The sequence below is a fragment of the Cebus imitator genome, unplaced genomic scaffold (assembly GCF_001604975.1).
Source record: "Cebus imitator isolate Cc_AM_T3 unplaced genomic scaffold, Cebus_imitator-1.0 Scaffold21, whole genome shotgun sequence".
Classification (NCBI taxonomy): domain Eukaryota; kingdom Metazoa; phylum Chordata; class Mammalia; order Primates; family Cebidae; genus Cebus; species Cebus imitator.
In genome coordinates this window covers 7,444,857-7,468,169 of record NW_016107336.1, presented here as the reverse complement: position 1 = coordinate 7,468,169, position 23,313 = coordinate 7,444,857, and the positions used below count along the sequence as shown (strand labels likewise).

The 23,313-nt window shown below is 47.1% G+C and overlaps 1 protein-coding gene across 2 annotated transcripts in view; it reads left to right on the top strand.

Moving 5' to 3' along the window:
- Positions 1-23,313, top strand: part of OSBPL10 (oxysterol binding protein like 10) — a 338,334-nt gene that overhangs the window by 302,888 nt on the left and 12,133 nt on the right. For both annotated transcript variants that reach the window (XM_017521674.2, XM_017521675.2), the window contains one exon: positions 11,552-12,032. In XM_017521674.2, the coding sequence (XP_017377163.1) occupies positions 11,552-12,032 (481 nt within the window). The remainder of the gene's footprint in view (positions 1-11,551; positions 12,033-23,313) is intronic.

Below are 23,313 nucleotides of genomic sequence, written 5' to 3'. Positions count from 1 at the left end.
CCTAGGATGTGTGTGCCTGTTTGTTACACTACGTGGATTTCTCAGAGGATTTAGTCCAAACTCCAATGTTACAGATATAGAAAAATCTCGAACAGTGTATTTTGAGCCCTTTCAGAGAGAACAGCTGGCCTCAGAGAGTAGGTAGGAGGTGGGGATGCAGATTGTGGCTAAAACTAGTGGACTGAGCTGTCCTCCGGTGATGAGGTCCCTAACCTAAAGATACCCAGTTCATAGCTCGGAGATCAGGAACTCATGAGACAAGACACGATTCGTGCTTTGAAAGAGAGGCTTGCTGAGATAATTTTCTATGACTCTTAAAGAATTAAGTCGTTACTAATCAAAGAAATGCAAAAATAAAATGACCTCGACACACTCCATTTTAGACCTTCTAAATCAGCAACAAAATAGTAGAATACATATGTAGTGTGTACAGAGTAAAAATGCTACCCCAGCTCCTTGCTGATGGCATTATAAATTGATTGCATTTTCAGAAAGCATTGGCTACGTGTGTCAAAAGTCACAGCAATATTCATTGAAACTTTTTAAAAAATTGCAGTAATTTTAAAATTAAATGTTGAATAGATACAAAAGAATATAAAATATATGGATAATATAGGTGTGTATTCTCGGATAATTACAGGCCCGAGTCTCCGTGCCCGGCCAGCAAACATTTCCTCTGAAAGGTCAGACAGGTGGCTCAGATCTATAATCCCGGTGCTTTGGGAGGCTGAGGTGGGAGGATTGCTTGAGGCCAGGAATTTGAGACCAGTCTGAGCAATATAGCAAGACCTTGTCTCTACCAAAAAATATTTTTTAATTAGCCAGGCGGGGTAACACACAACTATAGTCCCAGCTACTGGGTAGGCTGAGGCAGGAAGATCATTTAAACCTAGGAGTTTGAGGCTGCAGTGAACTGTGATCATACCACTGCACTCCAGTCTGGGCAACGGAGCAAGACCTTGTCTTAAAAATTTTTTTATTTGGCTGGACGTGGTGGCTCATGCCTGTAATCCCAGCACTTTGGGAGGCTGAGGCCAGCGAATCACCTGAGGTCAGGAGTTCGAGACTAGCTGTGGTCAACATAGTGAAACCCCATCTCTACTAAAAAATACAAAAAGTTAGCCAGATACGGTGACAGGTGCCTATAATCCCAGCTACTCGGGAGACTGGGGCAGGAGAATCACTTGAGCCTGAGAGGTGGCGGTTGCAATAAGCCGAGATCACGCCATTGTACTCCAGCCTGGGCAACAAGAGCAAAGCTCTGTCTCAAAAAGAACAAAAAATTAATTGAATAAAAGGCCAGATAACAAGTGTTTTTGGCTTTACAGGCCATCTTCTGTTTACTGCAACCATTGAACTCTGCCATTTGACCACAAAGGTAGCCGTAGATGATACAGAAATGAATGGGTATAGTTTGTTTCAATAAAACTGGTTGTAAAAGCAAGTGGGGAGATTTGGCCCATTGGTTGTATTTGTCAACTCCTGGAATATAGAATCACACTACAACAGACATCACGTACTCACCATGGGTTTACAGAAAATGACATCGTTACCTGTGTACGCTTTAATGGATATATAACATTCTACCACATTGCTGCATTGTCATTAATTTTCCCAACAAATAGTGGTTGGTCATGTTGTTTACTTGTGGCTTCTTGGTGTTGTAGATAATGATATAGTGAACATCTTCTTGGGCATACAGCTTTTTTCCTTTGATTGCGTTATTTTATTAGGTCATTTTCTAGCATCAGTCACAATATGCTAAGATTAACATTGCTGTGATTAAGCTCCTTCTTGTAAAAGGGAAATTTTTATGAAAAGAGTCAGAAGACCAGGGTTTAACTTGGAAATGAACCCTGCAAGGCAGAGACGTGGACCTCGGGGTCTCTGGTCTCCCTAGTCCTGCTTACACTTCCCTTTCCAGATCCCTCCAGCTCCTCTTCTCCCTGAATCTGGTTTTCAGTGTACTGTCAAGCAAAGCCTGTTATCTCTCCTGAGTGTTTGCCTTTTAATAGAAGACAGAGTCAAGACCTGGCTTCCCTAGGCTTGTCTGTGTAAATCTGTTTCATGAGGGGACACAGTTATACAATCTCCGTGTTCCCTTTCTGTCCTGGTGGCAGGACAGAATCACAATCCACACTTCTAGAAAGTAGTCTTCAGGCCTGTTGGGGGCACTGAGCGACCTATCATGGGCCTTGGCCAAGCAGAATTGATTGGCATTCCAGCTCTCCTCTGATTTAGCCATTGTAAATTGCAAAACCTCTGTGGATAGTAGCTTCCTCCTCTGTAAAATGGAATCGTTGCACCTGCTTACAGGCTTCTAAGAAGATTACCCAAGATAATGAATGTGTAACCCAAGTGCTGTGGGCTGGCTTGAGCTCTAAAAACAGTTTAAGTCTGAAAGATTTTATATATTCTTACAGCAATGTTTTTGTCTTACACAATTATTTCTCCTTTTTCTCTGAGCAGGTGATTGATTATTTACAGAAGTATCAGAGGTGGCCCAGGGGTTGCTCTAGGCATTGTGGGTCATTTTAGCTTTCAACATTGTGACAGAAATATTATGTGATGAGTTTGTGTCTAATCTCTGTTGTTCTTATCTTCCCTGGTCTCTAAGTGAGGTTACTGATCCCTGATTATAGGGATCTATAATCTGAGCCAACACAGAATGAGCACTTCCTGGGTGCTAGGGAGGCACTGGCCTAATTTAACAATGTCATTAATACTCACAGTCAACCTAGAAGGTTGATATTTGTGTTTTCTCCACTTTATAGCTGAGGAATTGAGTCCTAGGAAGATGAATTTGCCAAGTAGTACACATGGCTAGTCACTGCTAAGAGATGACGGTCTGCTCCCAACTGACTTCCTTCTGTGAGCTGATGTCCAGGACTCTGGAAGAACACAGGGATTAACTTCAACAGATATCTTTCTATGTAGTAAATATCTTCTTGGAAAAAATAAAATTTTATTTCAAACTCCTGTCATCTAACAAAAATTTTAATGAATGCTTTTTATAATGTTTCAGGCACCATGAAATGGGTGTGAAGGGAGCTGGCAGGTTAAGGAAACCCAGAGAAAAGTTGGCTAAGTAAAGACGCCTTTTGGCAATGTGAATTATTGACTATTTTGTAAAATTGGATTTTTGTGTACTTCGCAAAGGAGGACATAAATGAACCTTTGTGGTGGTCTAGGCTGCTCTGCTTGCTTGTCTGCACTGGGTGTGTTTGCTAATCTAAGGATAAAATATGAAGGTGAGTCCCAGGGATATGAACTGGTATTTCTTTTTTCTTTCATTCCTTTTTCTTTAAAGAGACAAGGTCTTGCTGTGTTGCTCAGGCTGGTGCAGAGTGGCGCAGTCATAGCTCACTGCAGCTGGGAAGTCCTGAGCTCCAGCAATCTTCCTGCCTCAGCCTACAAATTGATAAGACTACGTTAAGACTGCAGGCATGCACCACCACACCTGGCTAATTTTAAAACATTTTTTGTGTAGAGGCAACGTCTTGCAGCCAGGCTGGTCTTGAACTCCAGGGCTGAAGCGATCCTCCCACCTCAGCCTCTCAAAATGCTGGGATCACAGGTCTGCATCACTGCACCCAGCCACCTGATGTTTCTTTTTGAAGAAAATTGCACCTGCTCTGGGCCTTCTTTTTCCAGCTGTGCTCTCTGCTCTGGGGAGGAGACTATCCCTCTTTCCAGGTGTCCTTTGCTTTCCGGTATGGGTGAGGATGATCGTTTATTTCAGATTTCTAAGAGTCTAAGAGCCCAGCCTGAAGATGAGTTATTTACTTCTAGATTGATGCAACTTTAAAGGCAATTAATTGTTCTCTGAGTCCCTAGTGCAGATCCTCTCTTTTTCCTTCCCCCAAAATGGTTCATTGTCTTAATTATGTTAATGGAAGAAAAGGCAGTCTTTATTAATGGCTCGGTAAATCCGCAGCAGCAGTGATTTCAGGCCATTTGGATGCCTTCAGTCTGAACAGCTGGGCCATCACTCACCCTCTGTTGGAGGCAGACAGCCTAGTTAGTATCACCACTTATTGGCTCTGTATCCCTGGTGTCCACTGTCCAAGAAATGGATGATTAAATGACTTATTTGCAAACACACCAAAAAAAAGGAAAGGGTGCCCAGGAGATTGTATGAGAGAAAGAAATCAGACCAGACTAGGAAGTCTGTTTTAATGAAAAGTTGACATCCTGTCCAGAGTGTTCAGGTGCTGGTTTTGAAGCTGATCTGATATTCTGCACAAGCACCAATGAAACACACAACAGAATATGAAAGAGGAAATAGTAATTCTACTCCCAACCCATTCTGCTCCATCTCTCCAGGTATTCTATTTTTTTTCTTTCTCCGACAAAGCCACATCATTTTAAAGTACAGAATGCATACCTAGTAGGTTGGACTTGATGTTGGCTGTGAGCCCATATTCCCTCAGTCTGCAATTCTGGGAAGGTTGTCTTTGAAAATTATTATGTTCTCAGGTATTGTATCCCCAGTAGATCCTTTTTTCTTTTTCCTTCAACTTTTTTATTTTGAACATTTTCCAGTCTACAGTAAAATTGCAGGAATAGCACAATGGACTCTTGAATTAGTTCTTGCCTTGCTATTAAAACTACCTGAAACTGGGTAATTTATAAAGAGGTTTAATTGACTCACGGTTCCGTAGGCTGTACAGGTTCTGGGGAGACCTCAGGAAACTTATAATCATGGCAGAAAGCAAAGGGGAAGCTCTCAACGTCTTACATGGCCAGGGCAGGAGAAAGAGAGTGAAGTGGGAGGTGCTACACACTTTTAAACAACCAGACCTCATGAGCACTCACTATCATGAGAACAGCAAGGGGAAGTGTACCCCCATGATCCAGTCACATTCCACCAGGCCCCTCCTCCAGTGCTGGGGATTGCAATTTGACATGAGATTTGTGCATGGACACAAATCCAAACTATCAACTCCCATATGTTCTTCATCTTTTTTGGCAAATTATTAACATTTTGTACTTTGCATTTCTTCTCCCTTCTTCCCTCTGTGTCAGCCTCTCTCCTCCCCTCCTCCCTCCTTCCATTTTTTTCTCTAGCTCTCAAGCTCTCTCCCTCCAGAACTCTATCCATACACATGCATGTATATATGTGTGTTACACATTGTATTGTCCATTTTCATGCTGCTGACAAAAGACATACCGGAGGCTGGGAAGAAAGAGAGGTTTAACAGACTTCCAGTTCCAAATGTCTGGGGAGGCCTCACAATCATGGCAGAAGGCAAGGAGGGGCAAGTGACATCTTACATATATGGCAGCTGGCAAAGAGAGAGAGCTTGTTCAGGGAAACCGCTCTTTATAAAACCATCAGATCTTGTGAGACTTATTCACTATCATGAGAACAGCACAAGAAAGACCCGCCCCTGTGATTCAGTTACCTCCCACTGGGTCCTTCCCATGATGTGGGAATTGAGGGAGTTACAATTAAAGATGAGCTTTGGATGGGGACACAGCTACACCATATCATACGTGTATGTTTATTTTTTGATTAACCATTTTAGAGTATGTTGCAGACATCATGTCAGTTCTTCCCTACCCTTTGGTGAGTATCTTCTAAGAACAAGGACGTTATGGTATACATTTGTCATATTGGGAAATGTAACATTGAAGCAATATTATTTCATATTCAGCCCATGGTAAATTTTCCCAACTTGTCCCAATCATGTCCTTTATGACTGTGTCTTAAAACTCCAGAATCCAACCCAGATTATGTCACATTTGGTCATTATGATGTCTCTAGTCCCCTTTAGCCTAGAAAATTCTCCCCCGCCCCCCTTTTTTTTTTTTTTTTTTTTTTTTTTTTTACCTTTAATGGCGATGATACCGAAGCGTTCAAGTCAGGTTTTCTTTGCTTTTTTTTTTTTTTTTTCCCCCAGACTGTTCCTCAGTTTGGATTTGATTTTTTTTCTCCTCATAGTTAAGAGTCAGATTAAGCAATTTGGACAGTACTAACTGGCAGAAGAAGCTGAGCAGAGGCTTTTTTCCTTTTGGGAGAGCGATTGTGAAGATGCCTTCCGACTAGGCGATTTCATTCCTTCTGGCTCCCTTGGAGCCTTTGAAGGCCCATCCTGGAGGTCACCTAGCCACATTATGTTCAGCACCGACGATGTCTTAGGAGATCCAGTAGAGCGTGGGGCGCACCATGTTTGAATCCACGCATTCATTAGACATTTAGAGCGCACTTCTGATACGTCAGGCTCTGTGGTTCCTTAGCCCCAAAAACATGTTCCCAAAATAAGCTACATTCTATGTAAGCTGGCTTTAGCCCAAAAGTTCTTTGGTGTGTATGTGAATATTCTCGTTTTCCTCGAGAGAAGCAGCAACTGAAAACTTGGCTGGATCTAGTCAGAAAATCAAAAGCATGGTGAATGAGAATCTGCATTTAAAAATACGGGGAACTTAAACATGTCAGAGGAAACAGGTGTCTCGTGGAATTCATCTGTTTGTCTTGTGTTTTGCTAATGTACGAGGGAGTCAGGTGTCTGTCCTCTAAGTGCTTACGGTTTGGAAGCGTGTGCATTAGTAAGTGGAAAAGAGCTTTGGAGGTGGAGGTATGTGTGAGGTGCTGAGGACAGCAAAGGTGGGGGGGTTGTTGCTTTAGCCTTGGAAGCGGGAACTGTCAACAAAAAAAAAGCTTCACAGAGGAGAGAACTACTTGAGCTGATGAGCTTTCTGTCACCTAGACAAGAGGGTAGAAAGGGCAGAAAAGGAAGTGTGTGTATGTGAGGGGAGTTTTGTGCAGGGAGGGATGGGAGCAGACAGTCAGGATATTGTGTGAGACCAGAGGGAGGTGGGGACCAGGTTGGACTTTATCTCTTACAGAGATGTTAGCAAGGTGACTCTGGCCGTGGTGTGGAGGGGAGTTGGAGGTGTTGCCGGAGGCGGGACAGCCAGTCTGGGAGCCACGCCTGCCATACCCTCACTTCATGGCAACGATCTCCCTCCCATGTGTGATATTAATGATAATGTTTGGCATGGTAGATTTGCTTGCCTTGTTGGGAAGAGTGAAACGGCCTGAGGAGGTGGGGCTCATGTTCTACTCTCTTCCCCATTCTTTTTCCTTCACCCACTTCTTTTTAAAAATTTTTTAATTATTGTTTTTTTGTAGTGATGGGTTCTCACTATGTTGTCCATGCTAGTCTCAAACTCTTGGCCTCAAGTGATCCTCCTGCCTCAGCCTCCCAGAGTGTTGGGATTACAGGCATGAGCCACCATGCCTGGCCCTTCCCCCTCTTCTTAATCCATGACAGCAGATGGGGTGGCCCAGACATCCTAGCTATCTTCCTCGTCCAATGAAAGAAGTTTTTTTTTTTTTTTTTTTTTTTTGAGACAGAGTTTTGCTCTTGTTGCCCAGGCTGGAGTGCAATGGCGCATTCTCAGCTCACGGCCACCTCCACCTCCTGGGTTCAAGCAATTCTCCTGCCTCAACCCCCCAAGTAGCTGGGACTACAGGCATGCGCCACCACGCCCGGCTAATTTTTTGAATTTTTAGTAGAGATGGGGTTTCACCATGTTGGCCAGGATCGTCTCGATCTCTTGCCCTTGTGATCTTCCTGCCTCGGCCTCCCAAAGTGCTGGGATTACAGGTGTGAGCCACCGCACCTGGCCGAGAAGTTGTTTTTGTTAACCAGAAACAGATAATCAGTATGTATCATCGGGTAATGGCAGGGACTCGGAGGTGGCCGCCGGGAGCCTGAGGTTCCCTGCTTGCTCAGCCACTGGGCGGCCACGGCATCATGCCCTCACCTATGGGACCGGGGCAGTGCACCAAATCATCTTCAAGGCTGCTTTTTGGTTCTGACATTCAGTGACTCAGGGCTCCAAGTAGACTTCTTTTTCTTATTTACTTATTATTATTTTTTTAATCTTTAGCTTCTGAGTTCAGAAATGCTGACTAAATTAGGGGAAACATCTTAAATTCTTGTCCTTCTCAGAAGTATGTAACTAGAGAGTAAGTATCGTAGCTGATGTTCCTTGTTAACTTTAATCTTGGGTATAAACATGAGGATTCTTGTCCAGAGGTGGAATTACTGCCATAGAAGCTTTATTGCTATAGAATGGGGAAAAGGCCTGAGCCAAGGTCATGAAATTATCTTTGTTTGAAGTTACACTCGTCAGAGCTGATGACTGCAGTGTATATTTCTGCCCTTCCCCTTCCCTGGCTTGCCTTCTGATCAGAGGGCCCCGTGGACCGGGAAGGGAGAGAGCAGGAGATGGAGTCACTTGGGGAAGGTATGAAGATGCAGACATTTGTGGCAGTCTGTCCTTTGTCACTGATTTCGCTTCATTAAGGGATTTCCAGGCTGCTTAAATCCACATTCCTCAGCTGTGCCACCTTGTCTGGGTGGAGTTCATAGAGGAGCCCTTGGGCAATTCGGGGGCAGAAGAGGGAAGTGTGGTGAGTGTCTGGGGGTCATTTACTCTGCCATTGGACAGCTGCATGGTGGGAGAACACAGCAGCCTGACTCCACTGAAGCCTCATTGGAACAGCAGCCCCCAGAGAGCACGGTGATGGCTGCTGATTGATGACCCGTCCCCACAAAAAGGCATCAGAAGTAAATAGAGTTGGCATCTGAAGGCTGTTCCATGCTTAACACTTTTCTTGGCCAGATGAGATCCTAGAGCAGCCAGATTCTTAATTTTGTCAAGTTGTGGGTTAAAGAAAATCGGGAACCTCCATCGATTTGCATAGTTGTGTTTTAAAATAATGCTGCTGCTTCCTGTGTATTATAAAAGCAAAGCAGAAAGATACTCAGAAAAAAAAAAGTGTAAAATCACTCAGTTCTATCACCCAGACAGACATGTTCACATTTTGAGTGTTTTTATGATTCTTGGATTGTATTACATGTTCAATTTTACATCTGGCTGCCTTTTTATTTAGCACTGGTACATTTTCTCCTGACACAGTTTTTAAATGAAAGATAGAAAAGCATTAAAAGAGATCCACCAAGGTTTATTACCTCTCTAGCAGACGGGGCTTTTTCTGGTTTCCTCTGAAATTTCTGTACTTTGCTGTTGTCATGTCTGCCTGTCTCTCTCTGGACATCTGTATTAGTCCCTTTAGTGTTGCTGTGACAGAATGAGACTGAATAGGGTTTTTTCGTTCTGTGTTTTTTTTTTTTCCCCTTTGAGATGGAGTTTTACTCTTGTTGCCCAGGCTGGAGTGCAATGGCGCGATCTCGGCTCACTGCAACCTCCGCTTCCTGGGTTCAAGCGATTTTCCTGCCTCAGCCTCCCGAGTAGCTGGGGTTACAGGCATGCCCCACCATGCCTGGCTAATTTTGTATTTTTAGTAGAGATGGGGTGTCTCCATGTTGGTCAGGCTGGTCTCAAACTCCAGACCTCAGGTGATCTGCCTGCCTCGACCTCCCAGAGTGCTGGGATTACAGGCATGAGCCACTGTGCCCAGCTGAGACTGAGTCGTTTTAAGAAAAATACATTTATGTAACACACCATTTTGCAGGCTGGGAAGTTGAAGAGCGTAGTGTCACAGCTGGCTGGCTTCTGGTGAGGGCCCTGTGCTGGGTCAAAACATGGCAGGAGAGGAAGCCGGTGTGTGCAGAGATCACATGGCGAGCACAAGAGTCTAGGAAGTCAGAGTCGTTTCTAGAACAGCATGCTTTTGCGATCCCTAATTCAGCCCCAAGAGAGTGAGAACTCGCTCCTGAAGGACGGCGTTCATCTCTTCCTAAGGGATCTGCTCCTATAACCTCCACCCCTTCTAGTCCCCACCTCCTAACGCTGCCACACCGGGTTCAGATTTCAACCTGCATTTGGGAGGGGACAGGCTCCAAGCACAGCAGCCTCTCTTCTCCCTTCCACCATGGCCCAGTCATTTGCAGGGAAGGGTGTTGTAACCGGAAGTGGAGTCAGGGTTACAGATCAGTGAGCCTGTGTGATACTTGCGGCCCATGATCATACACCCTCCCAAATGTTTTCACCGGAGTTCGGGGCTACAGAAAGGAAGGACAGAATTAGTTATATAAAGAGAGATTGTCAACCAGCCCCATGGTATTGGTCAACTCGGTGGTACCTGGCGTGTTCCCTGCATGGCCCAGCGGGTCTGGGTGGGCTTTCCAGCTTCAAAATCCTGTGGGTCCAATGAGGAGGAACAGGATGAGAGGCTCTGGGTTAAGGCTGGCTGTGTGTTGCAGCTAAGTGGGTGGATTATTAATACCCGATAACTCTTTGAGAGGCTGAAGGGGGTAGATTACTTGAGTTCAGGAGTTCATGACCAGCCTGGGCAACATGGTGAGACCCCGTGTCTACTAAAATAAAAAAAAAAAATGAGGCAGGTGTGGTGGCATGTGCCTGTAGTCCCAGCTACTCGGGAGGATGAGGCAGCAGAGTGGCTTGAACCCAGGAGGTGGAGGTTGCAGTGAGCCGGACAGCACCACTGCACTCCCGCCTGGGCGACAGGAGTTGACCGGCTCAAAACTAAAAAAAGACAAACAAAAAACCAAACACTCGATAACTCAGTTATTTTAAGATCACACTGGGACAGTGAAAAATGGACTTTCTCTCCTTTAAACAGCAGTAGCAGTAGTGAGTTATGGGCTTCCCAGTTTCAAAATACCCTTCAGTTGCTTTAAGTGAGATCACTTAAAGCAAACGACTAAGTAATCATTGGGTTACAGGCATTTGGGGTTGTGGAGCCCCTGAGTGACCATCTGGATCTACTTTGGATCAATGAGGAGTCTCTGTCTTGTCTCCACCAGAGTCCTCCCGGCCTCCACAAGGTCTGTCTTCAGTGATGGTGCCAGTAGCAAACCTAGCGGTAGCCAGCCTACCAGTCCTTTAGCAGCAGGTTCTGTATGTTAAGTGCCAGCCTACTTTGTAACGTCCCCTGGTTTCTTCTGGACCAACCTCGAGGATCGATCTCCGCAGATGGAATCGCCATGGCCGCTCTTCTCTGCAGCAGCTCTGTGGACATTTGCCTGCTGACGGGCCTGCCTCCTCCTGAAGCTGGGCCCTTTCCACAGTCCTCCCCATCCTCGGTCATGGCGGGGCTTGTACACCATTCTTCCAACAGCGTCTCCCAGTGCACACTGTCATCGGTGGTGGGTCCTCGTCTGCCTGGACCCCCTATGAAATGGCACCACAAACCCTAGTATCCATGTTTGTGGGAACACACTGAGTACCCCGCCTTGATCGTGCCTGATGGCAGGCCGAATACAGAAAAGCCCTTCCGGGCTGTTTTCTTCACATCCCTAAATAATGGAGAGTTAGGAGAGAGATGGCAGTGGAGACGGGCAGGGACTGCTGTGTTAGCCCAGGAAAGCAAGGAGGAAGACCACTCAGAACAGCCTTGTCCACAGAGCTGGGCTCCCGCGGATTCTGCTGCCACTTCTTTCTTTTGTGTCATTTCCCTTATTTGTCATTTGTGCACAAGTCAAAACAGACTGTTCCCGGGCTGGGGACGTTGTGAATTTGCGTGACGGTGGTTGCAGCCTTTACTTTTTCTTTTCAGCTTTTCCATGTGATCCCAAAGATTTCTGTCTTTGTGTCCTTCCAAATGCAGGTGGTGCTTCCCACCTTTATCCTGGAGAAACGATCTTTGCTGGAGATGTATGCAGATTTTATGGCGCACCCAGACCTACTGCTGGCCATCACTGCTGGGGCCACGCCAGAGGAGAGAGTCATCTGCTTCGTGGAGTATTACCTCACAGCCTTTCATGAGGGCCGCAAGGGCGCTTTGGCCAAGAAGCCGTACAACCCCATCATAGGCGAGACGTTTCACTGCTCCTGGGAGGTTCCCAAGGACAAGGTCAAGCCTAAGAGGACTGCTCCCCACTCTCCTGCCGACTGTCATGAACACACGATGGCCGATGACCCTTCCAAAAGCTACAAACTAAGGTTTGTGGCTGAGCAAGTGTCCCATCACCCACCCATCTCCTGCTTCTACTGTGAGTGCAAGGAGAAGAGACTGTGCGTCAACACTCACGTATGGACCAAAAGCAAGTTCATGGGCATGTCCGTGGGGGTCTCTATGATAGGGGAAGGTAAGCCATGTCGTATGTTGGAGTTTGGCTCTTACACAGTGACATTTCCATACCTGGTAGATGACTGATAATTTTTGTGTGTGGAATATTTTTTGTTTTTAACTGGTTTTGGAATTAGAGGGTGGGTGGTAAAGGGGGTGGGTTTTGTTATTTTGGGACAAGATCTGGTAATTTCCCAGTGGGGCCAAGGTGTTCGACTATATGCCTGACAGCCGCCTACCTGGACCTTCCCACCTGGACCTTCTCATGCTGTACACGTGCGTATGTGCCTTATAGGTACTTTTTTTTTTCAGCATTGCGTGAATATAGTAGTTGGCCTCCAAATCTGCGAAAACACATTTTTATTCATTCTCACCAGTGTTCTGGCTCACAGACAATGAGGATAATCATGCTGCCTATTCAAAATCTGCTCATAAAAATTCCCAAGACAAATCTTTTGACTCTATGCTAGAAATTCTGAAGCAAGAACATAGTATAATCACGCCACTGGTGGATCACACCTTCTTATTTTAGCAAGTAGCTGTGAATGAAGTGTATTCATTGTTTGAAGAAACCTATAATAATCCTTGTTAAATTCAAGCGTCTGTGTTACTGGTTCTTCAACTTTTTTTGTCACAAATCTCCTCGAGGCGCTAAGGCTGTGATTCTCTTCCTAGAAAAAGAGAATCTAACTTAAAATTTTTCTTTGAGTTTCAGAGAGTACATGGCTCCTTAGAAGCCCTTCCAAAACCGCATGAGATAAGGGCACCTTTCATTCACTTAGCACATTTTTATTGAGCACTTACTAGATGCTTGACATTGACTTAGGAGCTGTGGCTATTTGAGTAAACAAAACAAACCAAAAAAGATCTGTTCTTTTGATGTTTCTGTTCTCCTTCTTTCTCATGGAGAAATGAAATAAGTAAGTGAACGTAATTGATTGTGTGGTAAGTTGAAGGATGGTAAGTGCTGTAGAGAAACATAAGGCAGGTGGGGGTGCGGGGACGAGGGAGAGGGCAGTTGAGCTTTCAGATGAGCTGGCTGGTAGGAAGGCCTCGCTAAGGTGACCATTTGAGCAAAGACCCAAAGGGGGCAAAGGGGGGCAGGGCAAGCCTCAGAGATCCCTGGGAAACAGTCTATGTGCGGAAAGAACGAGGCAGAGGCCTGGAGGTAGTATGTCCCTGGCATGCGATGCAGATGGGAAGCCCATGTGGTTGGAGGAGCAGGCGGAGGTCAGGGAGGTGGGGGCGGCCAGAGCGCGTTGGACCTCATGGGCTATTGCTGGAGACGCTGGCTCTTACAGTGAGGGAGCTGTGAGGCCACTGGCGCTTTTGAGCTGGAGAGTACCAGGCTCAAACGCAGAGTCTAGCAAGACCGCTCCAGCCATTTGTTGAAAACAGACCCTGGCGGGGGCAATGGTCAAAACAAGAAGACTAGGGAGGAGGTCACTAGAATCACTGAGCAGGTGCGGATGGTGGCTTGGAGCAGGTGGAAAATGGTAGAGGAAGTAACAGTAGTGGCGTCGTAAGGATCTGGATGGGATGTGGAGCGTGAGAGAAAGGCTTGCTAAGGTTTGGTCTCGAGCACTTGGAAGAATGGACTAGCCATTAACTGAGATGGGGAGACTCAGGGCTGGGTGTTGGGCTACTTTGGAGGGAGAGCATGGGAGGGTTGTTAGAGTTGAGTCATGGAAGGGAGCGCTTGAGTGGGCAATTGTGTGTGCGAGCTGGAGTTTCATACGGAAATGAAATCGTTAAGGCCTTGAGACTGCTGAGATAGCCGAGCACTGGCTTCTGCAGCCCACAAGATGAGCAGGCAGCCGAGGGGGCTGAGGAGGAGTGGCCAGCGAAGTAGACTGAACAGAACGGGAGAAGGTGCTCCCTGCGAGGCAAGTGAAGACGGGCTGCAAAGCGCGAGAGTGGCCAGCTGCATCACGTGATGCTGGTTAATTCCAGGAAGACGAGAACTGAGACGGGATCATTGATTTTGGATTCTGGAGGTCACTCGTGACCCTGACAGCAGTTGTCAGTGGAAGATCACTAGTGAAAATCTGACTAAAGTTGAGAGAGAAGGGAGGAAAGGAATTGGGGACTGTACCTGTAGACAGTTCTTCCTTATTTAGGGTTTGCGTGCAGTGGTACTATTTAGAAAAAAACCCACTCTTGGGTTCCACTTACGTGTTAGGTTTAGCCCCCAAAGTGCCATCCCTCTTGCCTGGATAAGACAGCATCTCCACAGTGCCCACAGACGCACTCAGCATTCGTGTCCAGCCTTCCTGGGGGTCCTCCTTGCACACAGGTCCAGTAATCACACCTTCCCCTCAAGGATCAATCAGAATCTAGAAGTTCACCAATGAGACATTCATTGATTTGTGTAGGAGGCCAGGAACACACCTGTCACCAGGATGATCTTGGCCCACCCAGTTTAGGCCTTTTCCACACTTCAGATGGGGGGTTGTATGTGTGGGGGAAAGATGAATACATCTGTCTTTAGATAAACCTCACCAATAAAGAGATTATCACTCCCTGGGGTATCTGCTGTGAGAGTGTGGCATTTCAACTATTTTCCAATCAAAAAATTCCCATTTGGCCGGGCGCTGTGGCTCATGCCTGTAATCCCAGCACTTTGGGAGGCCAAGGCGGGTGGATCACCTGAGGTCTGGCTTTTCCTGCTGTTGGCAAGGTGAGAGCAATGCCAGAAGTGGTCTGTCTTCTTCTTCTTCTTCTTTTTTTTTTTTTTTTGAGACAGTTTCATTCTCTCACTGGGCTGGAGTGCAGTGGCACGATATCAGCTCACTACAACCTCTGCCCCCTGGGTTCAAGCAATTGTCTTGCCTCAGCCTCCCAAGTAACTGGTACTACAGGTGCGCACCACCATTGCCCAGCTAATTTTTGTATTTTTAGTAGAGACGGGGTCTCACTATGTTGGCCAGGCTAGTTTCGAACTTCTAACCTCATGATCTACCTGCCTCGGCCTCCCAAAGTGCTGGGGTGACAGGCGTGAAGGCAGTGGTCTCTCTTCTTAAAGGGGAGTTGTTACCAGTGACGACTGAACCATGAAATCTTGTAGCTGAAAGGGTGTTTGTCCACCATATGCTCCAGGGCTTCCAGCCGTGCTGTAGAGAATCCCAGGCTCCTTGGAGGGGCACAGGGAGACGAGGCTTGAGCTCTTCCAAGTCCACTCCAGCCTGAGCATCTCCATCCGTCCTTACCTATTCACCAGATGGACTTCCCTATACAAGACTATTTCCAAAAGGGTTCAGTTGCCTCAGAATGCTCAGCAGACCTCGGATGAGTCCAGCTATCCTCATTTCACAGAGGCTTGAGCTCTTCCAAGTCCACTCCAGCCTGAGCATCTCCATCCGTCCTTACCTATTCACCAGATGGACTTCCCTATACAAGACTATTTCCAAAAGGGTTCAGTTGCTTCAGAATGCTCAGCAGACCTCGGATGAGTCCAGCTATCCTCATTTCACAGATGAGGAGCCCGAGAGAGGCAGCTCGCCCAGGGATCCATGCGTAATTCACAATATCTGTCCTGCCCTCTGCACAAGCCAGTGAAGGGGATGCAGGGTAGGTGCTGGGGTCTCCTCGAGTCAGGGGCCGTTTCCCAGCTCATCTCTGACCTGTGGATGGGATATCAGAATCTGAGGCAGTTCAGGCCACCCCCCGAGTTCATAAGCACAGGAAAAACAAGAGGAGCAGGCGGTGGGCCAGGGAAGGGGACCTGGTCAAGGGGGTTAGAGCCTTGCAAGGACACAGCCAGGGCTGTTGAGGCCTCTGTCCAACACTGAGAAAGGAAACTTGATTCAAGTGTGCTTCTGGAGGCGCAGGGCTAGAGGAGTGAGCGGTATTTCCTCTCTGGCCTCTTTTCTGACCCCAGTGACTGCTTGTGCTCCTGCACTCGGCCTTCTCCCTGGCTTAAGCGACACGGAGCTGCCACTGTGCAGCACTGTTTGGGTTAAACCCCTCCCCGGCAGATTTCAAAAGTGTGCCTCAGCCCGGGCTGGGGAACTCCTGAAGTTGCATGAGCTAGGAGCGCAGGTTAGAATACCCGGGCAGCAATTCCTATTGAAGGCAGGGAGAAGATTGCTAAGGACTCCCCTGTGGGAGGTTTATGTTCACATTGATTTTTATAGTTGGGTTTGTAATAAGAAATGGGAGCGACATTCATCTTGATTTTGACTTATCTGGGGCTCTGTGTTTTCATAGGTTGCTTAAGGCTTGCCTCATGCTATGAGGTTTATATTGGTAAAAAATCTTTTCCTCTTCTTAAAAACAAAAATTGGTATTCAGGTGACTCATCTCATTCTGTTTAATTTTATTCCTTCTTCTAAATTTCCCACATAATAAATATTTTGAAGATGAAATATGTTTGTTTGCTAGAGAAGGTAGAGAAGGCGGTTCACACTTTGTATTTATGCCCCGTATGCAAAATGATTCCTACACATTTTCTACAGACAGTATTTTAAACGTGTTTACCTCCTTATCTGTAACAGTGGTGGCTCGAATAAATCTGTCATTTACCCATTCCCTTATCCATTCATCCATTTATTTGTGAAGTGATTGGCACGGTCCTTGATGCCAGAGACGTAGCAGAGGCCACAGCACACAGGATCCCTGCCCCCGGGAGCTCGTGCTCCAGCAGGAGGGTCAGAGAGAAGACAAGAGGCAGGCGTGAAGTCCTCAGTGTGACGGATGATGATTGACACTAAGAGACAAAGTAGGAAGGAGACGAGAGTGAAGTTAGGGCGGGGAGGTTGCAGTTTTCAATAACGTGGACCTCGGCAAGGCTGAGCAGCTGAGGAAAGGCTTCCTGTTTCAGAAGGGGTCCTCCAGGTAAAAAACAGCAAGTGGGAAGGCATCCGTTTGGGAACGTGCGGCTGGGATATGGTGAGGACAGCCAGGAGCCCCTGTGGCTGCCACAGAGTGGGTGGGTGGCCGGGAAGAGGGGATATAAGGCCAGAGAGGAGAGGCCACATTCTGGAATCTGATTTGGGGGCCCTGCAAGGACCTTGCCTTTTGCTGTGAGATGAGAGGTCCTGAAGGGTAGATGTGATGTCAGCAGTGTCACTGTGTCGGCTGAGTGAATAGACCGAAGGCAATAGCGGAGAGGGCCCAGTGCAAAGGCAGAAGCAGAGAGGCCATTTGTTTATGTCTCTTCTTCCCTCCTACACACACAGACACACACACGCACACGTGCACACACATGCGTGTGAATCTGTGCTTAGAGTGCGTGCTTGGCGAATATAATGTCATTTGTCTGGGGATTTCCCTGCACTCCGCGGAAGTACTCGCTGCTGCTTGTCAAGGCGTGGGAAAGCCAGATTCTTAAACTGGAGTATAGGGTGGATGCCTCCCAGTCGGTGAGCCCCTAATTCTTGCCATTAGACACATACGTGGCAGGTTTTGAAAAGGTAAAGATTTGCAAATCCATTTTTAGTGGTTTAGGGAATTCTTCACAGAAACTCAGTCTCTCCCTTCGCAATCCTTCCTTCTCTACAAAATAGTCACTGCTCCCTTCTCCCCGACCGCCAGCGGTCGGCTGCGACGAGGATGTGGTTGTGCAGTGGTGTCACGTGCGTGATTGTTTTAAAGCTGGTTATTCTCCCTTGCCCACACAGTGTGTTCATCCTTCCCTTGTTCATCTTCTTCCCTCTGCCTCCTGCACCCTCGTCCAGCCTGTCTCCATCTGGTGTCTCCGCCCCTTTCCCTTAAGCCATCCATCAGCAGGGCGCCCCTCATCCCAGCGCAGCCCGTGGGCTCCTTTCATTGCCTCGGCAGCTGACCTTGAGAGAGCAATGAGGTCCTTCTAGCCCTCTGTCCCCGGAACTAATCAGCATCTGTACTGTCTCTTACTGTTGGCTGTTGAAGACTATCTGTATCTCCACAGGGTAGGCCTGTGGGTTCCCAGGATCGTGGCTTCTCCGTTCCTGATAGGCAGCAGGTGGGGGCTGGGGCCCTTGATTCGCTTCCCCCAGCCCGGGCCGCAATGTTGTGAATGAGAAGACGCAGAACACCCCCTCTTGAAGCCCTCAGATGCAGCCTTCAGAGGAAGCAGAATTAGAATTTGCTGCTCTCACTTTTTCTTTTTCTATTCTTTTTTGTATTTTTGGTAGAGACTGGGTTTCTCCATGTTGGTCAGGCTGGTCTCAAACTCCCGATCTTAGGTGATCCACCCGCCTTGGCCTCCCAAAGTGCTGGGATTATAGGTGTGACCCACCATGCCTGGCTTTGCTCTCACTTTTTCTACTTGCTTGAAAATTCCGCTCCGGACTTCTCAATAGTGTGCTGAGTTCAGAAGGAAGGTTCTGGAGAGAGACTGTGGAAGGTCTCTCCTGGGCATTGGCCACTCACCTGATGTTCTCCTACTGTGCGTGGCCTGGGCAGGGCTGGGGGACCCTTGGCTCAGTCTTGTGAGCCTTATGTTGGCCTAAGTCCTTTCAGTAGCCACATCTCTTATCTTCTATATTAATGACGTGCGTCCTCTGTAACACAGCATCTGATTTTTCACACAAACTATTTCTAAGAATCTCCAAACTTCAAAGCAGGAGGTTCTGGCTGCTATACTCAGAGCTCCTTGAGTGGGGAAGGCCGGAGGTGGGGTATTTTCCTTTCTCTCTTATATTTCCTGCACATCGCATGAATTTGTTGACTGGGGTTACATAATGCTTTTTCCATTTCCTCGGTATGTAAAAGAGATCTTGCATGGGTCCCCTGGAAACTGAATGTAAATATGGGGGCGTCTCTCTTAGATCATTGCCTGTAGGCTGCGGCATATTTGGCTGTAATGAAACGCTGCTACGAAGTGCCTCGTTATGCGCTGAATTCACTCAGGTTGAACCCAGAGACTGCACCCCTTTCTCCCCCACTCTCCTTTCCGTTGCTCTGATGGCGAGAGCCGATGTCGCTCAGTCAACCTAAGGCTTCTGTCCTGGAAAAGTGTGGGCTGCCAACCCCTCGCAACCCTGCACCGCTGGGGAGCTGAGGGTGTTCAGCTGCTCTTTGCAGCCCACTGCCCTCAAAATGCCCGAATCAGTGCCTGGTGCATGACAGGCTCTCAATCGAGTTTGTGGGAAAAGACAGTTAATTGTAGTGAGAGGAATTGACATGATGGCCATGGGGCTGTGAGTGCCGATGCTGCTGGCTCTGTAGAGCCCCTTCCCGGAGCCCCTTCTGTGGCTCTGCTTTCCAGAGTGGATGTCCCAGCCAAGTATCTTGGTTCCTTAGATTGAGATTGGGCACAAAATTATTTTAAGCCTGTCAGTTTGAAAATCTTAATGCTTTGCCTTTATGCTTATTGGTGAATCAATTTGTGGAATTTCAAATGAAGATCTCCCAGCCTAAGGACTAACTGTGCATGGAAGGATTGATTATTTGATTTTTTTTTTTTTTTTTTAGCTTTTCTTAGCTATTACGCCAAAGGAAGAAGTAACTTATATTTGTGATCCCATTTTTAAGTCTAATTTTAATATAGTTTTTTATTCATATTAAGGAGAGGTTTTTTTGATGTGACCCTGAAAAAAGAGTGAGTACTAAGAAGGCATCGTCGCAGGTGATTTAATGAGTGAGCACACATTTATCGTTTTTCAGAAAAAGCCAAAGGAATGCGATCTTGCCAGTGCCTTCAAATCAGTCTAGCTCCGAGGCTCACGGACCTCCCCCAGGACTGGGGCACATTTTACCATGATTTGGAAGAGATTTTTCTAAAGACAAATGGGAGGAGTATGCAGTCTCTTACACAAAGCATTACATTAGGAAGAGTCCACCCTGTGCCCCTGCCGTCCCTCACAGGCGTAGCCCATTAGAAGATGCTGTACTTTCCTCTTTGTCACCAGGTGGCGATACCCATACAGAGGGGGCTTAAAGAATGAGGGGCAATAAAGACATAAAACTGTCAGGATTTTGGCCGTGTGCCCTGCTGCAGTGCTGTTAGCTGAGTTTAGAATCGCCTTCTCCATCTTAACCACAGCCGTGGGAGGTACAGATACCATTATCTGTGCATCACAGATGAGGAAACTGAGGCACAGAAGTTAAGATTGCCAAGCTGGTGAGTGACAGAGGATTGAAATGATCCCCTAAGATTTCATCCAGGCCTTAAAAAACCTGTGGCATATTCTCAATGAAAAAACACTGTGAAGGAAATCTCAGTGTTACAATCCTACCTTGCAAAGTTTAAATTTCTGAATGAGACCAGGAATAGCAGCCAGCCGAGTTTGTGACTGTCATGTGTTCCCAGTCTGTAGAGGTTTCCTGCTAGTCATGCAAGCGGCAGGAGTCCCCTAAGTGTCGCAGTTAAGGAGATGCAGGGTGACCCACAAAATAGGAATGCAGTAGACATCAGGGGTGAGGTTACGGTGCCAAGGAGACACATTGCTCGTCTGGAACGATTTTACTGCCAAGCAGAGATGCTCCTTGGCTTATGATTGGGTTGTGTTCCAATAAGCCCATCCAAAGGTGAAAATATCCTAAGTTGAAACCACAGGTAATATATCTAGCCTAGCAACCATCCTTGCTTAGCCCAGCCTACCTGAAACGTGCTCAGAACCCTTACAGGAGTCTGCAGTTGGGCAGAATCATCTGGCAGCGTAGCACGCTGGAGAGGGTGGGCTGTGTCCTAGAACATTTGCGTTGCTGTAAAGGAATACCTGAAAGAAAAGAGGTTTCTTTGACTCGCAGTTCAGCAGGCTGTACAAACAGCATGGCACTAGCGTCTGCTTCTGATGACGGCCTAAGGCTGCATCCGCTCATGGTGGAAGGAGAAGAGGAGCCCCTGTGTGGGGGTCACACGGCGAGAGCAGATGCAAGGCGACAGAGGTGCCAGGCTCTTTCCCGTTTTTTGTTGTTGTTGTTGTTGTTGTTGTTGTTGTTTTAAGACAGGGTCTTACTCTGTCATCCAGGCTGGAGTGCCGTGATGTGATCATAACTCACTGCAGCCTCGACCTCCTGGGCTCAAGCAATCCTCCCATCTTAGCCTCCCAAGTAACTGGAACTACAGGTGCTCACCACCATGCCCAGCTAATTTTTTAGTTTTAAATTTTTTGTAGAGATGAGGTTTCATCATGCTCCCCAGGCTGGTCTCAAACTCCTGGGCTCAAGCTGTCCTTCTGCCTCCACCTCCCAAAGTGCTGGGATTACAGGAGTGAGCCACTGCACCAGGCCTAGGTTCTTTTTGACAACTAGCTCTCAGGGGAGCTCTTGCAAGAACTACCAATGTGAGAACTCACTCCTTACTGCTAGGATGACCGTAAGTCATTAATGAGAGATCCCTCTCCATGACCTAAACACCTCTCACTAGGCGCCACCCCCAATACTGGGGATCAAATTTCAACCCGGGGTTTGGAGGGCGTCAAATATTGAAACTACGTAGGAGGTTGTTTATACTCACTTTGGGAGGCAGAAGCAGGAGGATCACTTGAGCCCAAGAGTTCAAGACCAGCTTGGGCAACATAGAGAGCTCTCGTCTCTACAAGTAATTTTATTTTTTTAATTAGCTGGGCATGGTGGCTCGTGCTTGTAGTCCCAGCTTTTCAGGAGGATTGCTTGAATCCAGGAGGTCAAGGCTGCAGTGAGCCATGATTGTGCCACTGTACTTGAGCCTGAGTGACTGAGACCCTGTCTTCAAAAGAGAGAAAGAGCCTCGTTGCTGTTGCCTGGCATTACAAGACAGTGCCGTCCCACATATCACTAACCTGGGAAAAAAACCAAAATTCAAAGTGGTTTCTATTGATTACTTATGCTTTGGCACCATTGAAAAGTCAAAACATTGTAAGTTGAACCATAGTAAATTGGGGGCTCTCTGTAGTCCATTAGCGCTGTGGGGAGGGTGGCGTTGGACCTTCTCCTCTGGGGCCCTGAAGACATGAATGGCAGCCTTCTCTGCAGGGTCTAGGGGCCTCTCTCAGCTGCCACAGTCTCCAGGTCTGTGAGGATACAGCTGGCATCCAAGGAACCGGGGTCTTGGGAGATTAAACTCGAGTAGAGAGGGATCTTCGAGGTGGCCTCTCTCTTCCACTTTCCCACTTTCCCTGGCTGTTGGTCAGGAAGAACCAAGTGCTGGTCTGTGTTCGGCATTGGCTGCAATTTTCCACCTGCTTTGGGCTGTCTTCTCGACCCAACGCGAAGAAGTCAGACACAAAGGTCGGCTTTGAACAAAAAACAGTGTCCGACTTGGCCATTCTCCTCCAAGTGTCTTGAGCAGAAACTTTTGGGATTGAAACACCAATGTCTAATTCTCCTCAAAACACAACGCTCCTCCCTTCACTGCCTGGATAGGACAGGGCCTCCAGAGTCATGTGGGATGCTCTTCTCTCTCAAATGCAGGAGGAATGAGTGACAGAGTGAGAGCAAGATGTGGCCTGGGGCTTTACTTCCAGGAAGATGGGTTTAGTTAAGAGCTCCAGCAAGTTGGAGCAGAGAAAAGGGGAGAAGGCCCTTCTGATAGCCAGTGTATTTCGGGTAGTGGACTTATGCCGTTTGTCGATTTGTATTAAAAGTATTCAATTATGTTCCCAGCCAGAGAGAGAGGGAGGATGTAAATACAACTGTGATATCTGCCCTCCAGTCCCACCCACATAATCTGCTTCCCCTGGGTGTCTCAGCGCCTGCATGTGTCACATGTCTGAGGATCCCTTCACCTGGGAGGGACTGAGGCCCCTAAACACATGCCAGCACGTCAAGTTGGGTTTTCAGACCCAGCCAAGTATTTCATGGGTTGGGAAAACAGACTTTAATGGACTTAGCTAAGAGCTGAGAGTGATGTCGCTGGTCTGGACAAGCCTAGCATGTCCTAAATACTGTAGTGCATGGCAATTAAAGGAATTCTCCAGGGCAGATGGAACTATAGTCGGAAACATCTTAGTATTGACCTCAGAAATAAGAGCAGTCATGACTCCTTTGTACAAATTAACCCCATCTCTCCTCAGACTCCCCTGGCAAGCTCATCTATCCTAAAAGAAACTTGCTCCCCCCACCCCTCCTTCTCTCTCTTCCCCTCCCCCTTGTTTCCTGCCTTTCTCTCTCCTCGGCAAATTCTAGCTCTAAGTGATTTAGGTGGGTGCTAGCCTAAGAGGTACTTAGTACCATTAAGTACTAAATGGCTGAGTTACTTAACCTCTCTTAAAAATTTGTTTCCTCACTCTTATTAAAACGATTACCATTGCCAAATAGCAGTTGTGAGCTGAAGAGGATAGTTGTTGTGGAGCTCCCAGGAAGGTCTGGCAGCCAGAAAGTGCTGTCGTGTGGGAGTCATTGACCCCACTCTTCACTCTTTCCAATGGGGGACTGGAAGCCCGGAAAGGTGC